This window comes from Cebus imitator, unplaced genomic scaffold (assembly GCF_001604975.1).
Source record: "Cebus imitator isolate Cc_AM_T3 unplaced genomic scaffold, Cebus_imitator-1.0 Scaffold61, whole genome shotgun sequence".
NCBI classification, from domain to species: domain Eukaryota; kingdom Metazoa; phylum Chordata; class Mammalia; order Primates; family Cebidae; genus Cebus; species Cebus imitator.
In genome coordinates, this window is record NW_016107376.1 from 6,698,302 (window position 1) to 6,720,032 (window position 21,731).

The 21,731-nt window shown below is 45.7% G+C and overlaps 1 protein-coding gene across 2 annotated transcripts in view; it reads left to right on the top strand.

Annotated features, from left to right (window-relative positions):
* PHYH (phytanoyl-CoA 2-hydroxylase) overlaps positions 1-21,731 on the top strand; it is a 50,679-nt gene that overhangs the window by 12,058 nt on the left and 16,890 nt on the right. Inside the window, exons 5-7 of one of the 2 annotated variants that reach the window (XM_037739027.1) lie at positions 2,855-3,004; positions 6,487-6,621; positions 10,964-11,031. In XM_037739027.1, coding sequence (XP_037594955.1) covers positions 2,855-3,004; positions 6,487-6,621; positions 10,964-11,017 — 339 coding nt within the window. In that variant the 3' untranslated portion in view covers positions 11,018-11,031. Of the gene's footprint in view, positions 1-2,854; positions 3,005-6,486; positions 6,622-10,963; positions 11,323-21,731 lie in introns of those variants that run through there. The other variant, XM_017529854.2, reaches the window with a different exon arrangement.

A 21,731-nucleotide genomic window follows, 5' to 3' on the forward strand; every position in this document is an offset into this window, starting at 1 on the left:
CTGCCTCAGCCTCTGGAGCAGCTGGGATTACAGGCATGTGCCACCGCACCCGGCTAATTTTGTATTTTTGGTAGAGACGGGGTTTCTCCATGTTGGTCAGCTGGTCTCAAACTCCGGGCCTTGTAATCCGCCCACCTCTGCCTCCCAAAGTGCTGGGATTACAGTACAGGTGTGAGCCACAGCGCCCCGCCTAGTTTGCGTTTTCTAAAGTGTCACAGACATGGAATCACATAGTATAGATTTTTTTGTTCCAGTCTGGCTTCTTTCACTCCACGTGGCGATTGTGAGGTTCACTGATGCTGCTGTGTATGACGCAGCTCTTGCCCTTGCTTTGCTGAGCAGAATTCCATTGCATGGCTGCGCCGTGGTATGTTCATCCATTCAGCTGTTGATGTGTGAAACTATTCAATGCATTTCAGCTCATGAGTGATGGGGTCAGATGAGCTCTTCAAGGACAATAATGTCATGGTCTGGTGCAGGACACATTGGAGGTATAGGAGTCTAGAAGCAAAGAAACCAGTGAGATGACTAGTAACATGTTAGGTCTAAGGTAAAAAGATCCTGTGGGACCCAAGGTGGGAGAATCCCTTGAGCCCAGGACTTCAAGACCAGCCTGGGCAACATAGTGAGGTCCCATCTCTAAAAATAATAGTAATTGGCTGGGCATGGTGGTGTATGTGTGTAGTCCCAGCTATTCAGGAGGCTGAGGCAGGGGAATCACTTGAGCCCAGGAGTTTGAGGCTGCAGTGAGCTATGCTGGTGCTACTGCACTCCAGCCTGGGTGACAGAGCAAGTTCCTATATCAAAAGAAAAAGCATGCCAGGTGCGGTGGCTCACTCCTGTAATTCCAGCACTTTGGGAGGCTGAGGTGGGTGGATTATCTGAGGTTGGGAGTTCAAGACCACCCTGACCAACATGGAGAAACCTCGTCTCTACTAAAAATACAAAAATTAGCTGGGTGTGGTGGCATATGCCTGTAATCCCAGCTACTAGGGAGGCTGAGACAGGAGAATCGCTTGAACCCAGGAGGCGGACATTACAGTGAGCCAAGATTGTGCCATTACACTCCAGCCTGGGCTACAAGAGTGAAACTCCATCTAAAAAAAAAAAAAGAAAGAGAAAAGAAAAGATCTTAGAATCCCATGATGCTGTGAATGGAATGAGCCCCCATTGTTAACGCAGGGAGAATGAGTTGTGATTCGGTAGGAAGGAAAAAACATGGTTTTAAGAACTCCTGTCTCTGCTGGACACAGTGACTCACGCCTGTAATCCTAGCACTTTGGGAGGCTTAGGTGGGTGGATCACTTGAGGTAAAGAGTTTGAGACCAGCCTGGCCAACATGGTGAAACTCTGTTTCTGCTAAAAATACTAAGATTAGCTAGGCATGGTGGCATGCTCCTGTAGTCTCAGCTACTTGGGAGGCTGAGGTAGGAGAATCACTTGAACCTGGGAGGTGGAGGTTGCAGTGAGCTGAGATTGCACCAGTACACTCCAGCCTGGCCGACGGAGCAAGACTCCATCTCAATAATAATAATAATAATAATAATAAAAGAATGTCTCAGATTTCTGGCACCGACAATTAGTGTCAAATGAAAATATGTGAGTGTCTGGATCCTGATATAAAACCACTTCATGTGAAACTCATCAGTGAAGCTAAGGTTTAGGTAAAGTTTGGTGCAAGCAACTGCAGTGCGCTTTGGCTGACGGAAGGCGAAGGGAACGGTTTGCAGGGCTTCCGGAGCTCGTAGAGCCTCAGATACCCTGCTCAGATGCAGCCTGGGAGGTGTGACTAGCTTAGTGTGGGCCACGCCTTCACCCTGGCCAGGAGAGCAGGGCTCTGGGTCAGAGTCTCAGCACTGTCTAAGAGGGATGTAGTCATTCCCAAAAGGAACTGGGGATGCTGGTAGGAAGAGGAATGGGCTGCTTCCTTCACCCTGACTCAAGGTGCTTCTGATGTCAATTTCTTTAATAAAGACATAACCCCATTACCTAAAGCAGTAACTAATTTGGGAAATAGTTACAAACACACACAGCGTTTTAATTTACTATTCTTTCATTATTCTGGATGTGACATAAGTGCTTTTGAGCTCAAAAAAATTGAGCATTTTCTTCCCCCTATTTTGGGAAAATAGTTAACTTTCCAGAGACACTCCTGGATAAGAGATGAAGGATCTTTTTAAAGATCTAGGTGAGGAGGAGAACACTTACAGATTCAGGATAGGAATGCCTAGGAGACAGCTGCATCAACTACAAAAGGCAAAGCTAAGCTAGATCTTCCTGTACAATGCGGTCATGAAGGGCAGGTGGAAAGTCCACATCGTTCATTTGCTCCAAAAAAATCGGTGACTTAAGTATCTATTATTTTTTGAGACAGGGTTTTGCTCTGTTGTCCAGGCTGAAGGGCAGTGGTGTGATCTCTGCAACGTCCCCCTCCTGGCTCAATCGATCCTCCCACCTCAGCTCCTGAGTAGCTGGGACCACAGGCTCACACCACCACACCCAGCTAACTTCTGCAGTTTTTGTAGAGATGGGGTTTTGCCGTGTTTCCCAGGCTGATGTTGAGCTCCTTAGCATAAGCAATTCTCCCAAATTGGCCTCCCAAAGTGCTGAGATTATAGACATGAGCCACCATGCCCGGCCAACATGTGACTCTTACAAACCAGATATCTGAGAGGCTTCTATATACTAAAAAAAAAGTAAGCATTTAATTTAGACATTTAAATTAGACATTTCTTTCTCTTGGGAGAAAGAAATGCTTTCTTTCCCTGATGTTTGCTTTCCCTGTTGAGCAATTGACACTGTTTTCAATTATGGCACTCCCTCAAACGTAGACTTGGCTTACTTTGTATTCTAGGGGGGAGTTAACAAAATGTTCCACGGGATCCAGGACTATGAGGAAAATACCGCCCGGGTGCACCTGGTGATGGAGAAGGGAGACACTGTTTTCTTCCATCCTTTGCTCATCCATGGATCTGGTCGGAACAAAACCCAGGGGTTCCGGAAGGTAAGCATTCACATTGCTGCACCTGCTGCAGAGCATGGGTTAGAACCAAAAATTGTATTTAATTTATTTAATTCAAATTAATTAAATGAAATTTTAATTTAATTACATTAACATTTTAAAGATTTGTGGCTTTTGGTCAGGCGCAGTCACTCACGCCTGTAATCCCAGCACTTTGGGAAGCCGAGGTGGGCAGATCACCAGCTTAGGAGTTCGAGACCAGCCTGACCACATGGTGAAACCCTGTCTCTACTAAAAGTTCAAAAATTAGCCAGGTGTGGTGGTGCATGCCTGTAGTCCCAACCACTCAAGAGGCTGAGGCAGGGGAATCGCTTGAACCCGGGAGGTGGAGGTCGCCATGAGCTGAGATTGTGACACTGCACTCCAGCCCGGGTGACAGAGTGAGACTTTGTCTCAAAAACCAAACAAAAAAAAAGTCAAAGCGGGTCTCATTCTGTCACCAGGCTACAGTGCAGTGGCAGGGTCTCATCTCACTGCAACCTCCACCTCCTGGGTTCAAGCGATTCCCCTGCCTCAGCCTCCTGAGTAGCTGGGACTACAGGCATGTGCTGCCACGGCCCACTAATTTTTTGTATTTTGGTAGTGATAACATTTCACCATGGCCAGGATGGTCTCAATCTCCTAACGTTGTGATCCACTTGTCTCGGTCTCTCACCTACAGGCGTGAGCCACCGAGCCTGGCCATCTGTGGCTTTTAACCAACCTGAACTTTAGTTCGATTTATTTACCAGAAATAGATTTGCTTCCCTTGGACTTTTGTGTTCTTATCAGTAAGAAGCCAGGTGACCTCATGATCATGATCAGTATTGACCCAACCTTGTCAATATTGATCTTAAAATCTAGGCGCAGTGGCCCATGCCTATAATCCCAGCACTTTGGGAGGCTGAGGTGGGAGGATCACTTGGGCCAAGAATTCTAGACTAGCCTGGGCAACATGATGAAACTCCACTATTAAAAAAAAAAAATCACGGTTGCCTCCTCAGGCCATGGGTTAGGGGCCAAGTTTCATTTTCCATTCATTCATATTTTCATCAGCCTCATCGGGGTCAGGATTAGGGTGGGACAAGTTGGGGCACTCTCCCCAGGGGTAAAATTTAACGGGATGCCAAAAAAACCTCAGCAATCAGCTGGGCACGGTGGCTCACACCTCTAATCCCAGCACTTTGGGATGCCGAGGTGGGTGGATCACCTGAGGTCGGGAGTTCGAGACCAGCCTGACCAGCATGGATAAACCCCACCTTTACTAAAAGACAAAATTGGTCAGTGGAGGTGGTGGCACATGCCTGTAATCCCAGCTACTTGGGAGGCTGAGGTAGGAGACTTGCTTGAACCTGGGAGGCAGAGGTTGCAGTGAGCCAAGATCACGCCATTGTACTTGAGCCTGGGCAACAAGAGTGAAACTCTCTCAAAAACAAACAAACGAACCCCTCAGCAATCAAGTTTACTAATATTTTAATGCAAAATTTTTTAAAAATGAAAATTAATGCAAAATACCCAGTGTATTGGCTGCGTACAATGCCAAAAGTTTAAATAAAAGCCACTGTCAGACCCCACACTAGCACAACCTTCAGAGCTGTGCAGGGAGATGGGGCAGGTACAATGACACAAATCATGTTGTGAGTTTTAATATATTGACTTGGCAGTTTTTTTGTTTTTTGAGATGGAGCCTTGCTCTTTTGCCCAGGCTGGAGTGCAGTGGTGCAGTCTCAGCTCACTGCAACCTCAGCCTCCAGGGTTTAAGCAATTCTTCTGTCTCAGCCTAAGGAGCTGAGACTATAGGCACATGCCACCACAGCCGGCTGATTTTGGAATTTTTTGGTAGAGACAGGGTTTCCCATGTTGGCCAGTCTGGTCTCAAACTCCTGGCGTCAAGTGACCCTCTCGCCTCGGCCTCCCAAAGTGCTAGGATGATACATGTAAGCCACCTCGCCTGGCCCAATGTTTTTTAATGCCTTTATTTTTAAAAGTTTATGATTTATTTATGTGTTTATTTGAGAAAGCGTCTTGCTCTTTTGCCCAGGCTGGAGTGCAGTGGCGCAATCATAGCTCACTGTGGCTTGGAACTCCTAGGCTCAAGCCATCCTCCTGCCTCGGCCTCTTGAGTAGCTGGGACTACAGGCACACACCACCACACCTGGCTAATTTTATTTTATTTTATTATTTATTTATTTATTTATTTATTTATTTTGGGACGGAGTTTCACTTTTGTTACCCAGGCTGGAGTGCAATGGCACGATCTCGGCTCACCGCAACCTCCGCCTCCTGGGTTCAGGCAATTCTCCTGCCTCAGCCTCCTGAGTAGCTGGGATTACAGGCATGCGTCACCATACCCACCTAATTTTTTATATTTTTAGTAGAGATGGGGTTTCACCATGTTGACCAGGATGATCTCGATCTCTTGACCTCGTGATCCACCCGCCTCGGCCTCCCAAAGTGCTGGGATTACAGGCTTGAGCCACTGCGCCCGGCCCTTTTTTATTTTTTATACAGACATGGGCATGCTATGTTGCCCAGGCTGGTCTTGAACTCTTGGCCTCAAGTGATCCTCCTGCCTTGGCTTCCCAGAGTACTAGAATTATAGGCATGAGCCACCATTCCTGGGCTTAATGACTTTAATGTTCTGGAAAAATATTGCTGTAACTACAAGAAGATAAAGATGCAGGGGTGCACATTTTCCCCTTCGCTTTGGACTCTGTTACAGTACTGTATGGCACCAGGGCTTACAGAGGCAATGGAGTCTGTGACTCCACTCCCTAGAAATTTGTTGTTTGGGGCAAAATAGAAAGTCCTTCTGACAAGTGTGATCACCTTAAGATTATTAACTTGTGACAAAAAAAGGTAAGCTTTAATGATTGCTTTGAAGCTTAGCTCTGTTTGTAACTTTTTCTAAAATGGGAAGAACCCAGTAATTTCATCCTTACCCTCAGAAGGAAACAAGAGGGATAATATGTCAGTGGTATTGGCCTTTAAATGTCCTTTTGATTGGAGAGAAGGTGTCTGCATTATTTTCTTTCTGAAGGTATTTTTGGTTCTTTTCATAATCTATTGCCACTGAAATAACAGTCCATCCCAAATTGGACCGGTAACTAACTTTCGAGATAAACTGCCATTGAATGCGGTCCTTTTTAAGACTCTGGGATATCCATTCATTAGGAAAATCAAATGCTAAAAAAAAACTAAAGACCTCTTGCTAACATAATTCCACTCCCTCTCCCATAGATCCCTTTTGACAATAAATGTCACGTCTGGTTAACATCTTTTGAAATTTCTCAATTAACTTTTAGCTGGAAACAAAAAGAGGCTTAGCTCCAAAGAGAGTGATGCTGGACACAGTGGACCTGACTTTCCATTTAGAAATCAAACACAGAGTGAAATAATTGACTTTCTAAAAGAAAGACTCTCTGCTTGGTTGCTGGTATTCATGGGATGGTTTTCTCCAACATCAATTTGTTCACTTTGCACAGGCAATTTCCTGCCACTTCGCCAGTGCTGATTGCCACTACATCAGTGTGAAGGGCACCAGTCAAGAAAACATTGAGAAGGAAGTGGGAGGATTAGCAAATAAACTCTATGGCATTGCAAATACCGTGGACTTGAAGGTATGTTTGTCTGTAATAGCAAGGTAAAACTCTCAGGTTCTTCTTTTCTTCAGGTGCTTCATAATTCTCATACCTAATTTACTTGAAAGGATAGAGTGCTTGGGTTTAGAGTTTATTTTAGGGACATCACTGAGCCCCGACCAAAAATGACAATGGAATTTCCATTCACACTCGTGCTTCTGTGCTGGAGGCTTGAGAACTTCCAGCTGCTTTTTTATGTCTTTGTGCTGTTCAAAGGTGTGCAGGCCATCCTGTTTCACACAGGACAGGGAAGGGGAAAAAAATACAGATTTAGATGAGAGAAAATGAAAGACAAAATATTACCTTCTGGCTGGGCATGGTGGCTCACGCCTGTAATTCCTAAACTTTGGGAAGTCAGTGCAGGAGAATCGCTTGAGACCGGGAGTTGGAGACCAGCCTGAGAAACACAGTGAGACTCCATCTCTACTAAAAAAGGAAATAAAAATACACTGGGCGCAGTGGCTCACACCTATAATCCCAGCACTTTGGGAGGCTGAGCGGGGTGGATCACCTGAGGTCAGGAGTTCGAGACGAGCCTGATCAACATGGAGGAACCCTGTCTCTACTAAAAATACAGAATTAGCCAGGCATGGTGGCGCATGCCTGTGATCCCGCTACTTGGGAGGCTGAGGCAGAAGAATCGCTTGAACCCAGGAGGCTGAGGTTGCAGTGAGCCGAGATCATGACATTGTACTCCAGCCTGGGCAACAAGAGCAAAACTGTCTCAAAAAAATTAATTAATAATAAAAATTGGCCGGGCGCAGTGGCTTAAGCCTGTAATCCCAGCACTTTGGGAGGCCGAGGCGGGTGGATCACGAGGTCAAGAGATGGAGACCATCCTGGTCAACACGGTGAAACCCCGTCTCTACTAAAAATACAAAAAATTAGCTGGGCATGGTGGCGTGTGCCTGTAATCCCAGCTACTCAGGAGGCAGAGGCAGGAGAATTGCCTGAACCCAGGAGGCGGAGGTTGCAGTGAGCCGAGATCGCACCATTGCACTCCAGCCTGGGTAACAAGAGCGAAACTCCGTCTCCAAAAAAAAAAAATAATAATAATAATAATAAAAATTAGGTGAGGTGGAGCATAGCTGTAGTTCTAGCTATTCAGAAGTCTGAGTTGAAAGGCTCACTTGAGCTTAAGGCCGAGGCAGCTGTGAGCTGTGATTGTACCACTACACTCCAGCCCGGGTGACAGAGCGAGAGCCTGTCTCAAAAAAAAAAAAAAAAAAAAGCCTTCTGAAGGGAAAGAAGGAAAGTTATAGATTTGGGATCTCAATCATCGGCCTGTTTATTCATATAGGATAGAGTATTTACACATTAGGAAATCCAGGAAGACACCCAGAGAGCAATTCTTGAGCAAGTTTTGTTTTGGTCAATTTGTAACTGGAGTTTTATGAGAGGCCTAATTTGCATGTAGCAGAAGTTTAAGATCACTAACGTTTATCAATAACAGGCATTTGACAATATTTCATATACTGTTCTAGTTAATATTCATCACTTGTAAATTACTTAAATTTAATTAATTAACTCTTTAGTTTGGAAGACAGGGTCACACTCAGTGATCCAGGGTGGAGTGCAGTGGCGTGACCACAGCTCACTGCAGCCTTAACCTCCTGGGCTCAAGCATCCTCTTGCCTCAGCCTCCCGAGCAGCTGACACTGCAGGTATACACCAGTATGCTCTGGCTAATTTTTTTTTTTTTTTTGGTAGAGATAGGGTCTCACTATGTTACTAAGGCTCAAATTATTTGTTTTTAACCCCCATCGATATTTAGTACTTCTGATAATTAATAGACAAATTATCAATCAAGGCAAATAAACAAGCATATTTACTTCATAGGATATGAACATTTTAACCTCTGAACCAAGAAGCTGATCCTACTTTTTTTGTATTTCATTTGTTTTTTTAACCAAGAACATCAGCAAAGGGGAGAAGCTGATTTTACTGTTAAAGTTTGTATGAGATCATCATAAATGCATGCGTGCCCCCAGATAGACTGAGAGCAGTGACAGCTGTGGTCTCCTCAGCATGTCGTAGGTCTCTGTGCACTGGTGCCGTGCTGCCGTGCCTTCGGGAATCATCTGAAATCCCCGCCCAGCTCAGGATCCTGCTTCTCCCTTTAGAACCCGGAAATATGTCCCATCTCTGAAAATGCTCTGATTTTGCATTTGCAGGTCCTAGAAATTCTTGTCCTTCCTCTCTTTTTTGTTCAGTACCTACAATGCCTATACATGTTGTCAGCTGGAGCTTTGATCTAACATCCTAAATTTTAAGGGAGAAAGAATACATATATATTATGTTTGAGGTTTGTCAAGGTTCTGCTAAATAAATACCTCCCATGTTTAGTTTAATTAATCTGTAAGTTATAAGTAGAATAACAATACTAACTTCTGCTACATAATTCTTTGTCAAGTACAAAAGTACATTCATTTTCATTTTATTTTTTTTGAGACAGAGTCTTGCTCTGTCACCCAGGTTGGAGTGCAGTGGCGCAATCTCGGCTCACTACAACCTCTGCCTCCGGGTTTAAGGAATTCTCCTGCCTCAGCCTCCTGAGTAGCTGGAATTACAGGCTCGTGCCACCATGCCCGGCTAATTTTTGTATTCTTAGTAGATATGGGTTTTGCCATGTTGGCCAGGCTGGTCTCAAACTCTTGACCTTGTGATCTACCCACCCAGCCTCCCAGAATGCTGGGATTACAGGCCTGAGCCAATGTGCCTGGCACATATTCATTTTCTTATTTTCTTCACCAAAACCCAGTGGGGCAGCCAGTGTATGCTCCATGCTGTCAATGACAAGAAAACAAGTCCCAGAGGTTGATCTAAGTTACCTAAATGACAAAGCTAGATTTCAGAGTCAGGTCAAATTTGAAAATAACTTTTTCCACCATTCCTTGCTGTTTGCTGAAAATAAACAAGAATCAAGAAATAAGAACATCTAAATTATTTTATGAAGACCAAAATGGGAGCCGGGCATGGTGGTTCACGCCTGTAATCCCAGCACTTTGAGAGGCTGAGGCAGGCGGATCACCTGAGGTCAGGAGTTCCAGACCATCTTGACCAACATGGTGAAACCCTGTCTCTTCTAAAAATACAAAAATTAGCTGGGTGTGGTGGCACATGCCTGTAATGCCAGCTACTTGGGAGGCTGAGGCAGGAGAATCGCTTGAACCCTGGAGACAGAGGTTGCAGTGAGACGAGATTGCACCATTGCACTCCAGCCTGGGCAACAAGAGCAAAAAATTTTGTCTCAAAAAAAAAAAGGAGCAAATGGGGGAAAAAAATAACCACCAAACAAAGCAGTAATCCTTTACACCATGTTCACTATTATCACCTAATCAGGAGTAGAACACTCAAAATGGCTCAGACAAGTAACATAAGAGTAAGCAGGCCAGGTGTGGTGGCTCACACCTGTAATCCCAACACTTTGGGAGGTTGAGGTGGGCTGATCACCTGATGTTAGGAGTCTGAGACCAGCCTGACCAACATGGTGAAACTGTTTCTACTAAAAATACAAAATTAGCCAAGTGTGGTGGCACACACCTGTAATCCCAGCTAATTGGAAGGCTGAGGCAAAAGAATCTCTTGAAACCGGGAGGTGGAGGTTACAGTTAGCCACGATCGCACCATTGCACTCCAGCCTGGGCAACAAGAGCAAAACTCCATCTCAAAAAAAAAAGCAGAAAAATGGCAGGGAATTGTTTGTTCTGTAACCAGACATGACATTGACCCGGTTATGTTACCTGGCACTAACAAGTATCCTGAATAAAACAGGGCTGACAGCTGGTGGACCCACACTTAATTTAGTTAACGCTTTCTTAGAAGTTGATTAAGTAGGCCAGGAATGGTGGCTCATGCCTGTAATCCCAGCTCTTGGGAGGCTTTGGGAGGCCAAGGCAGACAGATCACTTGAGGCCAGGAGTTCGAGACCAGCCTGGCCAACATAGTGAAACCCTGTCTCTACTAAAAATACAAAAATTAGCCGGCCGTGGTGGCACACACCTATAATTCCAGCTACTGAGGAGGCTGAGGCACCAGAATTGCTTGAACCCGGGAGGTGGATGTTGCAGTGAGCCAAGATCGTGCCACTGCCCTCCAGCCTGGAAAATGGAGTGAGACTGTGTCTCAATTTTTTTTTTTTAAATAGTTGATTAAGTAGATTAATTTGAGTTATTTTGTTTACTAATCATTTGCAGGGATTATTTTCCCTATTTATCCTTTCATAGAGGCTAGAAATTGACTTTGTCTTATGGTGAAATTGAAGGTAAATTGAAGGCAGACTGAAGTATTCCATAAACTCACTGTTTGGTATCATTTCCAGGATATTTGGATGTTTCGAGCTCGACTTGTGAAAGGAGAAAGAACCAATCTTTGAAATAGCCCTCTGCTATAACTCTTTTAATGGAAAACCAAAACCAAACAAAGTGTCTAAGGAAAATGTTTCTTAATGAGTTAATGTAACCTTTTCTATCACTTGTTAAAATCAGAAAACATGTATCAGGTACTAAGTGCATAGAATTAGTTTTGCTCTACAATGGTGTTGCTTTAATGGAAATAAAAACAGTAAAAGTGAAAAAAATAAAAACAAAAGCACAGTAAAAGTGAAATACTACTGTTTAAGGAAAATTAATTTAGGGTTGCATCCATTAAAGAGGATTGGTGTATAATTGAACTGTTAAATCAGTGTCTTTCTTTCAATTAGCTCTTTACCCAGGCAGAAGTGAATGATTTGGAGCTCAGGGTGTGTTTTATATCCCCTTTCTGGTAAACCCACTCCCTACCAATTTTATGTCATAAGAGATTTTTTTCCCAAAAAAATCTAGTACAATGTATAATACATAAACGTTTAGTGAAGGGCATACCAAGGGCGTCATGGAATCCAAATAAGGGTGAATATTCCTGCTCGGACAAGGACTTTCTTCTATGATTTCTTCAACCCAGCCACCCCCTTAACAAGCAGGGTGACTTGGTCTTTCTAGTCCTTTACCCTGTTCCTGAAGAATAAAGACAAGGGCGGGGCATGATGACTCATGCCTGTGATCCTAGAACTTTGGGAGGCTGAGGCCATTGGATCACTTGAGATCAGGAGTTTGAGACCAGCCTGGCCAACATGGTGAAACCCCATTTCTACCAAAAATACAAAAAAATAGCCAAGCATGGTGGCACTGCGCCTGTTATCCCAGCTACTCAGGAGCCTGAGGCAGAAGAATCACTTGAACCTGGGAGGCAGAAGTTGCAGTGAGCCGAGATCATGCCACTGCACTCTAGCCCAGATGACAGTGAGATCCTATATCAAAAATACAATTTAAAAAAAAAGTTTTTTAATGGAGATGAGGGTGACTTCATTTGATGTTTTTTTGTTTTTGTTTTTTGAGATGGAGTCTGACACTGTCACCAGGCTGGAGTGCAGTGGCCCCATCTTGGCTCACTGCAATCTCCACCTCCCAGGTTCAAGCGATTCTTCTGTCTCAGCCTCCCAAGTAGCCAGGACTACAGATGTGTGCCACCATGCCCAGCTAATTTTTGTATTTTCAGTAGAGACGGGGTTTCACCATGTTGGCCAGGATGGTCTCAATCTCTTGACTTAGTGATCTGCCCACCTCAGCCTCCCAAAGTGCTGGGATTCCAGGTGTGAGCCACCATGCCCTGCCCATTTGATGTTTCTTATTGGATAGGGCTGCTGGAAACCTTTCACATTTATGAATGAAGCCTAACCTCCTTCAAGCTATAGGGACATTTTTAGATAATTTTGCCTCATTTGGAGTGAGCGTTGACTGGGCAGACTTATTTCAAGACAGCACCATCTTTCAGTACCAGCTGAGGGCAGCAAAGAGACACAGTCCTTATTTTTGCAAATTCTGGTTAGGGCTTTAGTAAGCAAGAAATAACAGAGTCCCTCTCTTGTCATTCTGGTAAGCACATGTTTTCCTAAATCTAGTGTTACCGTGTGTGCTGTTTTCTTTGTGAGGACACCCAATTTAAGCTCAGCTCCCAGTGGGAACTGGAGAAGGCGAATCACTGACAGGCTGTAAGGAAATTAGATTGTGGGATGATTAGAAATAAAATATGATTTAGGAATGTCTGTGTAAACAGCATATGGAGAGCCCTGCTTTGTTACAGAATAAATTCTTTCAATTATTCAAATTTAGAGTAAATATGAAAAACTGAACTTCAATAGGAATATTGAAAAGCAATTTGTTATTTCCCGTGTGCATTTGAGAGTGAAAACCAGTTGGTCACCATCAGGAAACATATATTTCCCATCTGATCCATGTCTCTTTTGTCTGCTAGTGCATGTAAGAACTATCCAAGCACCCACTCTTTCTTTTAAAAAAATTTTTTGAGACACAATCTTGCTCTGTTGCCCAGGCTGCAGTTCAATGGTATGATCTCGGCTCACTGCAACCTTCACCTCCTGGGTTCAAGTGATTCTCCTGCCTCAGCCTCCCAAGTAGCTGGAACTACTGGTGTGTGCCACCACAGCCAGCTAATTTTTGTATTTCTAGTAGAGACAAGGTTTCGCCATGTTAACCAGGCCAATCTCAAACTCCTGGCCTTGTGAGCCACCGAGCCCAGACTAAATTTTTTTTTTTTTTTTTTTTTTGAGACGGAGTTTCACTCTTGTTACCCAGGCTGGAGTGCAATGGCGCGATCTCGGCTCACCGCAACCTCCGCCTCCTGGGTTCAGGCAATTCTCCTGCCTCAGCCTCCTGAGTAGCTGGGACTACAGACACGCGCCACCATGCCCAGCTAATGTTTTGTAGTTTTAGTAGAGACGGGGTTTCACCATGTTGACCAGGATGGTCTCGATCTCTTGACCTCGTGATCCACCCGCCTCGGCCTCCCAAAGTGCTGGGATTACAGGCTTGAGCCACTGCGCCTGGCAATTTTTTTTTTTTTTAGAGATGCAGTCTTACTTTTTTGTGTAGGCTGGTCTCAAACTTTTGACCTCCAGCAATCCTCCCACCTTGGCCTCTCAAAGTGCTGAGATTACAGCTGCGAGCCACTTTGCCTGGCCTTATTTTTTTACTGTCTCATAGAAAAGTGATGTGTGTGATTGTTGGAATTTGCATTTATTTGATCACAATGAGATTGAGGATTTTTCATATCACTATGGACGTTCTGTGGCTTACTTGCCGAAGGCTGGTCTCTTAGGCCCAAGAGGATACCTTATGGTGGAAATACCCAAGAACAGATTTCAACTAGCCATATGTGGCTGGAATGTCTGGAGATACTTAGCTTTTTGTCTCCATCTCATTCATTTCAAGCCTGAAGCCATCTAATGTCAAGTCTGAAGCCCACTGAAGGCCGCTGTTAGGTGTCCTAGAAGGGAGCGGGGGAAACAAACAAGGGTTTGTACCTGATGATATTCGAAATGTGTAACAGAGGCACCATCCATCAGACACCATAAGTACAGAAATGTGGCATTTTAGTTGGTAACAGCATTGTCCTGAGCAAGGCAGATCTCACAGGGCCCTTGCTCAGCATGTTTGGAAGAGAATTGAGAAGGTTCCAACCCCTGTCTGAAATTCCACCACTCACCATGAGTTTCAGGACCAAGCCTGTTTCTAGACATTTTCTTTTTTTTTTTTGAGATGGAGTCTCACTCTGTCACCCAGGCTGGAGGAGTGCAGTGGCACAATCTCAGCTCACTGCGACCTGCCAGGTTCAAGCGATTCTCCTGCCTTAGCAGGAGACATCCTCTTTTAAGATGCAAGTATGTCTAGAATGACAGCACTGGATCCTCATATCTTAGTGAAGACATTTCTTCTTTATCCAGAGAAGAAATAAAGCAGCCTTTGGGAACAAGGAAAGGATGAAAAATGGATGCAGAAAAGCAAAAGGGAAGAGGGTCACAGGAGCTGTGGGACAGCGTTGTGAAGTGTCCTCAGCTGAAGTTGGCTTTCCCCAGAGCTGGCAGTGTGCCTGGGAGCATGGCTGCCACATCTGCTGCCCACACACTGAAAGGCTCTCATGGGTGGTAAGCAGCCCTTGTCCTGAGCTCCTCAGCCCCTGAAGTGCTGCCCCTCCCTCCCAGCTGCGCCAGCCTGAGAGATCCTGAGATTCTTCCCCTCTCTCCCAAGTCCAGCAACCAAACCGGTAATACCAGGCTACCCAGGAGCCTCCAGGACCTCTCCTGGCATTGTGGACATTTGCTCTAAGCCTCACTGGCCATTCTACATTGGGTTTCATTATTTTATTTTATTTTATTTTGAGACATAGTCTCACTTTGTCGCCCAGGCTAGAGTGCAGTGGTACAATCCTGGCTCACTGCAATCTCCATCTCCCAAGTTCAAGCGATTCTCCTGCCTCAGCTTCCAGAGTAGCTGGGATTACCGGTGCATGCCACCATGCCTGGCTAATTTTGTATTTTTAGTAGAGACAGAGTTTCACCATGTTGGCCAGCCAGGCTGGTCTTGAACTCCTTAGCTCAAGTGATCCACCTGCCTTGGCCTCCCAAAGTGCTGGGATTATAGGTGTGAGCCACCATGCCCAACCCATTCTACATTTTAATATCGCTGCTTCCAAGAGCAGTCTCAATGATCATAAAACAAATCAAAAGAGATTCTGCTACATATTCAAACAGTTGTTGGCAAATTACTGCACCAATCATCTAAACTGTCTTTTAATCCCAGATAATTTCTCCTCCCCTTCTATGCCACACTGGGACAGGAACTGATTACTGGATATTCCCAGGCTGGTGTGATCATAGCTCACTGCAGCCTTGACCTCTTTGGCTCAAGAGATCCCCCCTCAGCCTCCTGAGGAGCTGGAACAGATGCACACCACCATGCCCAGCTAATTTTGTTTATTTATCTTTTTTTGTAGAGCAGGGTCTCCCGATGCTGCCCAGGCTGGCCTCAAACTTCTGGGCTCCAGCAATCTTCTTGCCTCAGCCTCCCAAAGTGCTGGGATTACAGGCATGAGCTACCTACCTGGGCTTTGCCTTTTTATTATTTTATTTTTAGTATTTCCTTACTTTCTGGCACTATAAGGTGGTCCAGGATTATCTTGTATCTTCCTGCCCTTTGTCCTATAATAAGCCATTTCTCCAAGGAGCCCTGATTCTACTTATTGGGAACTGCTGGAAACCAAGATCTAGGCTTGAGGTGCGCTTGCAACGTGCATTGTCAGCAAGCTTGTTCAGTGATTCTTATGCACGCCACAGCTGGCGATCCCCTGCCCCAGCATCTCTGGAAGGTCACAAACATTCAGAGACAATAATGCTCTGGTCTGGGGAGGTTTATATTTGCTCTGAGAGATTCCAGAGCCTTCCTTGGGCCTCTGATAATTTCAGACTTACATTCATTTGTCTTCAGGCTTGGCGTTTCTTGGAACATGTGTTTGTCCGGGAGGCGAGAAACAGGACTTTTTGTATTGATTCAATTTTGACTTGAACCACATGAAATTTACTACTCATTTAGAAGCTGAAACAAAATTTTAAATTAAATAATGGATGGGAAGAAATTGGGAGTCATTTGGGGGCTGGATACCCAGGAGGACAGGCATCACTGTCCCCCAGGCTGTTTGGATATTTCTGCCCTAGGTCAGGAGATGGCAACTGTTTTCCTGTCCAGAACCAGATAGTAAATATTTTCAGCTTTATGGGCTGGGCTGTCTCTGAGGCAGCTGCTGCCGATGGGGCAAGAAGGCAGCCAAAACCAACATGTAATTCAACATGCGTGGCTGGGACCAAATAAATATCTATTTACAAAGGCAGGCATCCCGCCAGATGTGGTTCGGAGGCACTAGTTTGCCCACTCCAAGCTAGATGAATGCACAAATTCAGTAAAGCCAACAAGTGCCTTTTCCTTTTTTTTGAGACGGAGTCTCACTCTTGTTACCCAGGCTGGAGTGCAGTGGTGTGATCTCGGCTCACCGCAACCTCCGTCTCCTGGGTTCAGGCAATTCTCCTGCCTCAACCTCCTGAGTAGCTGGGATTACAGGCACATGCCACCATGCCCAGCTAATTTTTTGTATTTTTAGTAGAGACGGGGTTTCACCATGTTGACCAGGATGGTCTTGATCTCTTGACCTCGTGATCCACCCGCCTCGGCCTCCCAAAGTGCTGGGATTACAGGCTTGAGCCACCGCGCCCGGCCTAACAAGTGCCTTTTCCCTTGGCAAGAGGCACCTGGCACCACTGGTGATGTTTTAGGGGCCTCACACATCGCTGCTTCTTAGAGACGGGCAGGAAGTCTCCACTCGCCTCCCCCACTCGGTGCAGAGGAGAGTTCGCTTACCTGTGATGTGCAGCTGTTCATTGCGTTTTCTTGATGTGGCCTGTGTTTAATCTAGATTAAGTTCAGGGCAACATGTTAAGCCCACCCCACCGCCCCACCTGATCTTTTTTTTTTTTTTTTTTTGAGACGGAGTTTCGCTCTTGTTACCCAGGCTGGAGTGCAATGGCGCGATCTCGGCTCACCGCACCCTCCGTCTCCTGGGTTCAGGCAATTCTCCTGCCTCAGCCTCCTGAGTAGCTGGGATTACAGGCACGCGCCACCATGCCCAGCTAATTTTTTGTATTTTTAGTAGAGACAGGGTTTCACCATGTTGACCAGGATGGTCTCAATCTCTTGACCTCAGACGATCTGCCTTCCTCGGCCTCCCAAAGTGCTGGGATTACAGGCTTGAGCCACCGCGCCCGGCCCCACCTGATCTTTCTAGTGTAACTTGCAACCCAGAAAGGATCCACTTTGGGGTGTGGTGGGAGATGCTGATATTTTCATGGATTCCATTTAAATGTACTTATCAGTAGCAGTCAGAATATTGGTTGCCCTTCACCATGAGAAACAGGAAATAGATGGTGTCAGCAGGCTCTCAGGCTCAGAGATGTGCTGTGAGTGGCGCTTGGAGCCAGGGCACAGAGGTGCAGTGCTGGAAACAGGTTTATAACATCGGGAAGAATCCACACCGAGACAATGAATCACCCAGCAGGGCTAGTTTACTTCCTAGGTTCATTACTTGACCTCTCTGGGTCTCAGAGTGCTCACTTGAAAAATGGAAGTAACAAAGTGTATCTGGGCGTGGTGGCCAGCTAAGGGGTTTCACCATGTTGGCCAGGTTGGTCTTGAACTCCTGACCTCAAGTGATCTGCCTGCCTCAGGCATGAGCCTGTAATCTCAGCATTTTGGGAAGCCGAGGTAGGCAGGTCACTTGAGACAAGGAGTTCAAGACCATCCTGGCCAACATGGCGATACCCTGTCTCTACTAAAAATACAAAAAAATAGCTGGGCGTGGTGGCGCAAATCTGTAATCCTAGCTACTCGGGAGACTGAGGCATGAGAATCGCTGGAACCCAGGAGGAGGTCCAGGTTGCAGTGAGCTGTGATCACAACAAAACAAAGAAAACAAAGCTTATCTTCAGTCAAAAGCGAAAACCTCTAGCTTATTGGCAGAATATCAAAAGAGATCATACGGTGTAGCAAGCATTCCACAAGTGCTGTAAAGTGTTGTCGTGCTTGTTAATCTTCACAAATGTGAGGCAGGGTAAATGTGTTTTGCTCCATTTTTGGTTATCCATTTTTTTTTCTTTTTTCTTTTTTTGAGACTGAGTCTCACTCTGTCCACCAGGCTGAAGTGCAATGGCATGATCTCGGCTAACGCAACCTTTACCTCCTGGGATGAAGCAATTCTCCTGCCTCAGGTTCCCAAGTAGCTGGGATTACAGGTGCCCACCACTATGTCCGGCTAACTTTTTGTATTTTTAGTAGAGGCAGAGTTTTACCATGTTGGCCAGGTTGGTCTTGAACCCCAGACCTCAAGTGATCCACCTGCCTCAGCCTCCCAAAGTACTGGGATTACAGTTGTGAGTCACTGCACCCGGCCTGGTTACATATTCTTTGAAGAATAACTTAGTTGCTTTGAGTAAGAGATGAGGTTTGCAGATCCAGGAGTTCTAATTTCTGGAGCAGGTGTTTCTTTTTTTTTTGAGACGGAGTTTCACTCATGTTACCCAGGCTGGAGTGCAATGGCGCGATCTCGGCTCACCGCAACCTCCGCCTCCTGGGTTCAGGCAATTCTCCTGCCTCAGCCTCCTGAGTAGCTGGGATTACAGGCACACACCACCATGCCCAGCTAATTTTTTGTATTTTTAGTAGAGACGGGGTTTCACCGTGTTTGACCAGGATGGTCTTGATCTCTTGACCTCGTGATCCACCTTCCTCGGCCTCCCAAAGTGCTGGGATTACAAGCGTGAGCCACCGCGCCCGGCCTTGGAGCAGGTGTTTCTATCACACCACATGCAGAACACTTGTTGATGCTTCTTCCTTATAAATGCAAAGAAATTTACAAGCTGTGGTTTATCTTCCTTGGTAGAACTTCAGCGGATATGTGACAGGAAATGTCTATCTTAGCCTCGGTTCCTTAAAAAGCAGAGCAGGTGGCTCACACGTGTAATTCCAGCACTTTAGGAGTCTGAGGCAGGAGGACTGCCTGAGGCCAGGAGTTTGAGCCTGGCAAACATGGTGAAACCCCATCTCTACTAAAAATACCAAAAATTAGCTGAGCGTGGTGGCACGTGCCTATAATCCCAGGTACTCGGGATGCTGAGGCACGAGAATCGCCTGAACCTGGGAGGCAGAGGTTGCAGTCAGCTGAGATTGTGCCACGGCCCTCCAGCCTGGACCACAGAGCAAGACTTCATCTCATAAAAAAAACAGAGCAGGAGGCAGAAGCATATGTATGAATCTTTTAATATGAGTACAGTCCCAGGGACGTAACAGGGAAGCTGAAGGGAGGCCAGGCAGGGAGGGACAGGAAGCAGAGAGGAGGGAGTATGGCCCTGAGTCAGCCCTGGCTGGTGGTTTAGTCATGGGGACATTTGCAGAGAGGCCACATGGAATCATGGCGGCAGGGGAGGAAGGATGAGCAATGTCCTGTCTTGACTGCTGCTGCCTCTCATGTTTTTTTTTTTTTTTTTTTTTTTTTGAGATGGAGTCTCACTGTGTTGTCCAGGCTGGAGTGCAGTGGGATGTCTTCGGCTCACTGCAACCTCCACCTCCTGGGTTCAAATGATTCTCCTGCCTCAGCCTCCCGAGTAGCTGGGATTACAGGCACACACTAATTTTTGTATTTTCAGTAGAGATGGGGTTTTACCATGTTAGCCAGGCTAGTCTCAAACTCCTGACCACAGGTGATTCACCCACCTCGGCCTCGCAAAGTGCTGGGATTATAGGCGTAACCCACTGCGCCCAGCTGTTCTGATTATTTAAAAAATATTATCAGCTTCTCCCTTAAGTAATGCTAGCGGTAGCTTATAATCCCAATCATGTGTGTGCTGGGAGACAGGGAGGGGCATGCAGGGAAGTATGTGTTAGGTGAGGCAAGAACAGGGAAGAGAACTGATCAGAGAAAGAGTGGCCACTGCAATCTCAATACTGGGCAGCATATTTCTTTAAAAACACATTTCTGCTGGGCACAGTGGCTCACACCTGTAATCCCAGCACTTTGGGAAGCCAAAGTGGGGAGATCACAGGGTCAGGAGATTGAGACGATCCTGGTCGGCATGGTGAAACACCGTCTCTACTTAAAATATAAAAATTAGTTGGGGGTGATGGCACGTGCCTGTAATCCCAGCTACCCTGGAGGCTGAGGCAGGAGAATTGCTTGAACCTGGAAGGCAGAGGTTGCAGTGAGCTGAGATTACGCCACTGCACTCCAGCCTGGGTGACAGAGCTAGACTCCATCTCAAGAAAAATAAATAAATAAAATAAAAACAAAAAGAAAACATGTGGATCCCATCCAGCAGTTGCACTTTGGATGGATACCTAGAAGAACTGAAAGCAGGCTCAAAGAGATATTTGTACATCCCTGTTCTTAGCAGCATTATTCACAACAGACAAAGGGTGGAAGCAACCCAGATGTTTGTAGATGGATGAATGGATCCACAAAATGTGGTGCATACATACAATGGAATATTACCCTCAACATGAAGGAAATTCTGGCCAAGCGCCATGGCTCATGCCCATAATCCCAGCACTTTGGGAGGCCAACGCAGGAGGATCATGTGAGGCCAGGAGTTCAAGACCAGCCTGGGCCAACATGTCAAAACTCCGTCTCTACTATATATACAAAAATTAGCCTGGTGTGGTGGCACGCGCCTGTCATCCCAGCTACTCAGGAGGCTGAGGTAGGAGAATCGGTTGAACCCAAAAGGTGGAGGCTTCAGTGAGCTGAGATCATGCCACTGCACTGTAGCCTGAGCAATGGATTGAGACTCTACCTTAAGAAAAAAAGAAAAAAGAAGGAAATTTTGATCCATGCTAAAACGTGATGATCCTTGAGGACATTATGCTAAGTAAGCCAGATGCAAAAGGATAATTATGGTCTGATTCCGCTTATATGGAATGGATATCCCTAGAGTAGTCAAATTCATAGAGACAGAAGGTAGGATGGTGGTTCTCTGGGGCAGGAGGGAGGAAGAGTGGGGAGTTGTTTAAAGAGGAAAGAGGTTCAGATTTGCAGGATGGAAAGTGTTCTGGAGATGGATGGTGAGGATGCTTGCACAACAGTGTGAGTGTGCTTGATGCCACTCAACTCTACACCTGAAAGTGGCTAAGATGCCACGTTTTATGTTATGTGTATTTAACCACAATTGTTTTTAAAGAACATCTTTTTTTTAGATGGAGTCTTGCTCTGTTGTCCAGGCTGGAGTGCAGTGGGGCAATCTGAGCTCACTGCAACCTCCACCTCCCAGGTTCAAGAGATTCTCCCGGCTCAGCCTCCTGAGTAGCTGGGACTGCAGGCATGTGCCACCACGCCCGGCTAATTTTTTGTATTTTTAGTAGAGACAGGGTTTCATTGTGTTAGCCAGGATGGTCCCAATTTCCTGACCTTGTGATCTGCCCACCTCGGCCTCCCAAAGTGCTAGGATGACAGGTGTGAGCCACTGCCCCTGGCCGAAGAACATATAATTTCTAAAAGGATGACGGGAGCTCCAAGCACAAGGAAAAAAAGGTCTCTGGTTTGCCTGAGCAGCTAGTCCCGAAATTCAGAGGGGGTCTTTCCCGTTTCTTTTGTCTTGTGACTTGTGTGAGCACCTCATGAAGTCTTTTTTTTTTTTTTTTTTGAGACGGAGTTTCACTCTT